Source organism: Elaeis guineensis, chromosome 10, assembly GCF_000442705.2.
Source record: "Elaeis guineensis isolate ETL-2024a chromosome 10, EG11, whole genome shotgun sequence".
Lineage (NCBI taxonomy): Eukaryota > Viridiplantae > Streptophyta > Magnoliopsida > Arecales > Arecaceae > Elaeis > Elaeis guineensis.
In genome coordinates, this window is record NC_026002.2 from 559262 (window position 1) to 566083 (window position 6822).

Below are 6822 nucleotides of genomic sequence, written 5' to 3' on the forward strand. Positions count from 1 at the left end.
ATATATATACACACGCGCACGTAAGAAAAATAAAAAAATGATAAAAAAATTAATGAACCTCATATTTTATTTTAAAAAATAAAATAAATATCATAAAAAAATTAGAGTTTGATAAATCTTCAGATAATAATAATTATACTCGATAAAAATAATATTATGAAAAAAATTATATAATTATAATTATTATATAAAAATTAATTAGAGATAATAATATTATTTTAATATAAAAATTATTTTATATTGAAAGATATATTAATTTATTTTGTCATATTTATATATAAAATTATCTCAACCAAATACAGCAATTTTTTTTGGATATAATTTTTTAAAATAATTTTTATATCAATCAAATATCATAAAAAATTATTTTCTTCTAACTATTTTTTTAAATAAATAATTTTTATAAATTATCAAATTATTTCGTAATTTGATACATCCCAACGAAATGGGTCCTTTTCCGTATTTTTTATTTTGAAAAAAAAAAATCCTTATCTTGCAAAATCGGCGGACAGCAGTTGGTGGTGTTATAGAGAGAGAGAGAGAGAGAGAGAGAGAGAAAGCGGCCTAACAAAGTCCATCACGGGATGGATGTACAGCAGTCCAATCACCACACTGTCTGAGACCACTTAATTAAGTTGTTCCACGGAGTAGCGTAACAGGGTCATTAAGTACTCCTGACAACCCTACTTCTTTCCCAGCGTTAGGGTTTTTGCCTCTGCTTCCCTCCATCGCCGCCTTCCCCTTTCCTCCTTCCCACCGGCGAAGAGAAGAAACCCTTGCCGCCATGGTGGGTCCATGTCGCAAATCTCATCTATTCCCTTCTTTTATATACCTTGAATCGCTCGTTTCCCTTGAATTTCAGTGTTTTTTGCATTATTTTTGGATAAATTTTTGTGGGGATTTTTGGATCGCAGTCTCTGATCGCGAACGAGGATTTCCAGCACATCCTTCGTGTGCTTAACACGAACGTGGATGGCAAACAGAAGATCATGTTTGCCCTTACCTCCATCAAGGGTATCGGCCGCCGCTTCGCCAACATCGTCTGCAAGAAGGCCGACGTCGACATGAACAAGAGGTGCCCTGCCGCCTTCCCTTCTTTTTGATCCCTTTTTGTATAAGTAATTTGTTTGGGACTAAACCAGTTCCTTTGGTTAGGATTTTATTTTCTGAGTTGCCAGAGTTTTATTTGATTTAGATGGTTTTTTTAAACGAAGTTTTTGGGGTCGGTGAACTGTATTTAATGGCTTTATATAACACGTTGGTATTTGAATTTGATTGTTGCTTTTACTGGTCTCAAGATCGGATTTTTTTTTTTCTTTGTGCTTCATATTGGATTATGAAAGCATTTTGCTGCGATACTTTTGATTTTCTTATATTTTGGAAGCTTTCGGTATTTTAGGCTTTTAATTTGTTTGATGGATTATGAAGTGGAGGTCTTGTCTCTTTACGGGCTGCTCTCTCTGTTTTTTTAGACATTTTAACTTGTTTTTTTTTTTTTTTGCCTCCAGCATGTAAACATCAGGGTTGTAATTCCACTTGTATGAATTTTTGAATTTTTGCATTCTTTACGACAAGTGGATTTGCTTTGGACTGTTTGGCTGTAACATTTATTTCTTCCCGTTTGGTATTTTTTCTTTATTAGGATCATATTCGAAGTATAAAAGATTTTATTCATGCGATGGATTATTTTTTTTGTGTGCTGTTTTTTTTAAAAGATATCTTTTGAGTTTTGCTTTGTATCTTATTTTAGGGTTTTGTTTGGAAAATCAAAGTCATAATTTTAATCCATGCTTTGAACCTTTGATGATTTTATGACTCTCATTTGCCTGGTTCGTTCAAATTGTAATTTGTTAAGGTAGAGCATTGGACTCCGACACATGGGAAGCCATGAATTTTTATTCATGATTCATGAATTCTTGTCTTCTTGGCTTTTTTTAGTTTGAATAAAGATATGTGCTATTATATATAGGCATTCTTCTTCCACCTCCATTAAAGAAAAGTTAGCAATTGTGCTACAATGTTCTCCATATTGATCCATACCTTGTGGCTCTCCGATAGTCTTTCATTTCTTCAATTGATAATATTTGGCCAAATGTTTACTTAGGGCTGGGGAGCTCTCAGCCGCAGAGCTTGAGAACCTCATGACAGTTGTAGCAAATCCCCGTCAGTTCAAGATCCCAGATTGGTTTCTGAACAGAAAGAAGGACTATAAGGACGGTAGATACTCACAGGTGGTTTCAAATGCGCTGGACATGAAGCTGAGGGATGACCTTGAGCGCCTGAAGAAGATCAGGTGGGTAACTATTGAAATCTTTTAGTTGATGTTGCTGCAAGCTTATGTACTGCTTATATATGCTTTTGTTTTTGTTTTTTATTGCTTCCATTAATTTATGAAATTTTGATGTATCAACAATGTCTCGCACTTCCTAGTCTTTTGAAAAGCTTGTAGCATCTCAAAAATCTAGCGTCAACATTTTAGAATTTTGTTCTCCCTTAGACTAGTCTTTTGCGTAGAACGTGAATATCTCATATTTGCTTTACGCTCGAAATAACTAAGAAAAACTTAGCTGTTGACCTTATGTTTTTTTTTTTTGGGTGGTTCACTGAGGCTTTTGCATGAGTTTTATGTTTAACATGTGGCTAGTATATATAGAATTTTCTAGTGGCTTGAGATGCAGCAGAGATGAGTATTAACAATTTGATGGATTTCAGGGATTTTATCATCACGCATTTGCATGTTATGGCACTATTATTCTATTAGACAACTGTCTGTCTGATCCTTACCTTATATAGTTTTGTTGATTCTTTGCTTCGAACAAATCTGCACTGGAGTTCATAATTTAGAATCATTTTTTATTGCCTGTACGATAGATGAAAGTTGTGGAGCTTAAAACTTGAGACTTGGATGAGGAAACCAGACCATGAGTATGAGGAAATTTGAACAAATAGGATTTTGCAATTTCTAGATATCCATGTTTTATTAGTCCTTGAAATTTTAGGTCCATGTAATAACCTGCATTTTTATGTTTAGTTGTTTTTGGGGGACATCAATTTTTTGCTTAAGATTGGACTTCTTTTATGGCATGGCAATGGCTAATTTTGAAGTTTCCTCATTCTGATCTTTCCCATTTGTTGATGTCATGATCTTTTGTAAATTAGAAAACCTGCACCTCTTAGACAGATTTGGCCTTTGACATGGAGTGATTGTGAGGCAAGATCTATTTCAAGACGGGGAACTATAAGTGAAATAAAAAGAAGTGGTGTGGATGAATTCTAGGTCTTCTAGATTTTAGAACACGTGCTAACTGCTTTGAACGATCTCAGATGTCTGAAGAAAAGATTATAAGTAATGTGGGGTTGGGGGGAGGAGCAGCAAGTGGAGGGAGGTGAGTGTTTTTGAAATATAGTTTGTGGTAGATGATTGCCAAATTAAGAGTATTATGGTCGGTTAATGCTTTTGTCAAGATATAGGTGTTGATGGTGCTTGGACGTAGATCTGTGAGGACATGGTGATTTATAGCGTACATTGCTGCACAGAAGTTGCATCATCGAACACCTCTCATAAAACATTTTCAAGCAAAAAAGAATGCAATGCCAGATATTGCTTTATTTTTCATTTGGCAGAAATTGCAAAATATTCATCAGATTTTTATTAATAATTTGTGTTGCATGTGCCTGTGCATGAAGTTTTCATGGGATACATTTGTTTGTTGCTGCAGGAACCACCGTGGTCTACGTCACTATTGGGGTCTTCGAGTTCGCGGTCAACACACCAAGACTACTGGAAGGAGGGGAAAGACTGTTGGTGTTTCAAAAAAGCGATGAAGCCTCTCTCCACACCTGTATGCGTTGTTTTTTGGGATTTCAACGTCCAAGCAGATATTAGAATTCTATTCTCTATCAAAGGCTGAACTTTCGAGGGTTTTCAAGCAGGTTTTTTTTTTAGTTACAATCTGGTAATTTCTGGGACTTCGATGTGTTTTTTCTGTTGTGGTGTTGTGAGCTAAGTTTGCTGCTCATTTTTAATGTCCAACAGTCTTGGTGAGCTCATAAGGTTTTAATTCCATTTTGGAAGCTTGTTTTGCTAAGCATTGGTTCTGGACAAGTTGACAATGTTAGCCACTGAGTAGCTTGTTTCCAGTGAATCATGTTATGATAGGTTTGGTGGAACAAAAGTTCTTATTTGATGTGATTATGACCATTTGCTTCTGGCGCACGGAGAGGAAGGAACCATTTGGGCTCAAATTGGTTGAGGTTGAGGCTATAATGCTTTCTCCATCAAATTTCTGAAGTTTGTTTATATTGAGACCAAATGGCTGAAGTTTGTTTATATTGCTCAGGAATAGAGATTCGTTATAATTATGATGATTGTGATTAGTCTACTTTATTCATGATGATCGTTGGGATTGGGATAATCTAGTTGATAGAAAAATATTTTTCTTACACCAAAGCGGTGTTTTCATGGGGAGGTGGCTGTTGTCTACCCGAACATAGGTTGTACTAACAGAATCAAAAGTGATACTGGTCCGCCTGCTTTAAAGCGTTTGTTTGCGGTGATTGATGAAGCATTAAAGTCACGGTGGCTGATGCGCACTCACCATCAAACAAGGGACTCCATTCTTTTCAGTGAGGGGGAACCTTATTTATATGCAGGGGAAGAAAATTTGTATGATTGGAAACGAACAAGGTGTTTTACGTCCAGAGTCGGTTTCAATTAAATAGATAGAATGGCAAGCTTCATTACCATAAGATAAATCTCATCGGTTCCACTCTTTTTAATGCACAAATGGCTTAAAAACTGTCCGTCATTCGTCAACCCAAGGATTTATTTCCAGCTGGTTAAAGGGGTATGGATCACCTCATCGTCAACCCAAGGAGAAAGAATCTCTTTATTTCCAGCTGGTTAAAGGGGTATGGATCACCTCACCTGCTGCCACGGGGTCTGTTAGGTTACTGCGGGTTGTACATACAGAAGGGCAATTTAATTGTTAGAAAAAAAAAAAAAAAAATCCATTTGAAGGGCTATCCAGTTGTTTACGGGGTTCTTTCAAAGTTTGAAACCGTAAGCTAAGCTACCTAAATGGATGTTTTGAAAAGTAATAATGAAGCTAATGATAATTTTGTAGCTAAACAAGTTTACTGAAGCAATCTTCACTTTTGCAAATCAAAGGTTTGTTGTAATGGCAGGTTCCTAAATGGCGAGGAGTTTGATGATTAGGAAATATCACTATACAATCATTTTAAAACCACTCTAACATCAAATTTTTTTTGATTAGATTATTTTTTTAGTCTAATATTATTATATTTTTAATTTCAAAAAAGTATCGAGTTAGTTTTTTTAATTTTTAAGATATTTTAATATTATCATTTTATTGGAAAAAAAATTTACAATCTTAAAACAAATATGTGCTCTATTAAGATAGACTAAGTTAGTATATAGTAGAAGCAATAGATCAAAAATGGATCAAAATAAAAAATATGTTGAAATAAATAAGAGCAAAATGAAAATAAGTAAGAATATACATAAATATAAAATTTATAGTTGTTCGATATTAAATCCAACATCTATGTTTGCTCCCAAAATCCTTCTACTTGAGAAGTCCACTATAATCCTCTTGATTACGGTATAATTGTTTTAATCAGGCTCTCATCAATCCTATCGATTATTTTAGTAGGTTCGTAACTAATCTCGTTAATTTAACATAGAAAATCAACCAAAACGTTTCCAACTAAGTTATTCTTAGACTTAGCCTATACAATATCCAATTATAGGTTTGGACAAGTCTATTTCACAGGTTTGTATCCTAAAAAACTTGTAAAAAAATAAGATATACTATGAAAATCACAAAGAATAATTAAGAGCACAAGGAAAATAAAACTCTTTGGAGCTTAGTTGAAGTTGATGATAAATACTTTTTGAAGCTCGGACTTTTTCACTAGAATGAATGAGAGGCTATATTTTGATTTACTATGGGTGATTTTTTGGAAGCTCACTCAATTGATTGCATTTGATTTTTTTTTTTTTACTTGCTCAAAAATATTCAATGTCCTCACTAAGAACTTGGATTTTTCTCTTTTGTTCCCTTTTAGATTTATTTCCTCAATAGATTTCATTTCTTAAATATACTTAAATTTGGTTGGAGAAAGAATACCAGCTATTTGAGAGGTCAAACTAACTATAAGAAGTCAAATTTGCCCATCGGAAGTTTGCGGAAAAACTAGTGGTTAGATTGTTATCGCAATCGAGTCAACTCGTGCAGACTTAAAGCTGATTCGTGCAAATTTAGAATCGATTTGAGAACAGTAGGAGTTGGCTCAAAGCTAGTGCAGAAAAATCTATTCTTTATTTTTCTTAAGTCATACTTGGAGTTGACTTGATGTATGTACTACTTAAAAAATATTTTTAAAATACTTCAAATATTTTTCTAACTTGATTTTTTCAAGTCAAGAGATACCATCCCAAACATATATAATTTATTTTGAAAACCTTTTTGATTTGGCTGAGAAGATTTTTTTTTTGACATGTATGTGAATACCTAAAAAATCTTACACTTATTTTTATAATATATAATTAATATTATTTGTAATTAATATTTTGTTATCATTAAAATTAATCTTGGAACGAACAATCTAATTTAGTCAAGCAACCAAGCTTCCACCCAATTTCAATGGAAGTACTTTGACCCAAACCCAATCCAATCTCTCTATGCTCCTGGTGCAACCAGACTATAACTACAGATTGGGTTGGATCAGACTTGGATTAAACCAGCTCCAATTGGAGTTCCATAGGAAGCATATTTCTAACTGCGCCTCTGATCAATG

The 6822-nt window shown here is 33.9% G+C and overlaps 1 protein-coding gene across 1 annotated transcript; it reads left to right on the forward strand.

The window, feature by feature from the left end:
• The first annotated feature begins 653 nt into the window (after positions 1-653).
• LOC105053351 (small ribosomal subunit protein uS13z/uS13y/uS13x) lies at positions 654-4088 on the forward strand. The gene is made up of 4 exons (XM_010934454.4): positions 654-787; positions 915-1075; positions 2105-2293; positions 3720-4088. Exons 1-4 carry the CDS (start codon positions 785-787, stop codon positions 3823-3825), a joined length of 459 nt encoding a protein of 152 aa, XP_010932756.1. The 5' UTR covers positions 654-784; the 3' UTR covers positions 3826-4088.
• Positions 4089-6822: the final 2734 nt, after the last annotated feature.

Bases quoted from the DNA above. Each gene is read 5' to 3' on its own strand.
- LOC105053351 (XM_010934454.4), top strand. The intron at 1,076-2,104 runs GTGCCCTGCCGC...ATGTTTACTTAG, and splicing joins GACGTCGACATGAACAAGAG to GGCTGGGGAGCTCTCAGCCG. The intron at 2,294-3,719 runs GTGGGTAACTAT...TTGTTGCTGCAG, and splicing joins GAGCGCCTGAAGAAGATCAG to GAACCACCGTGGTCTACGTC.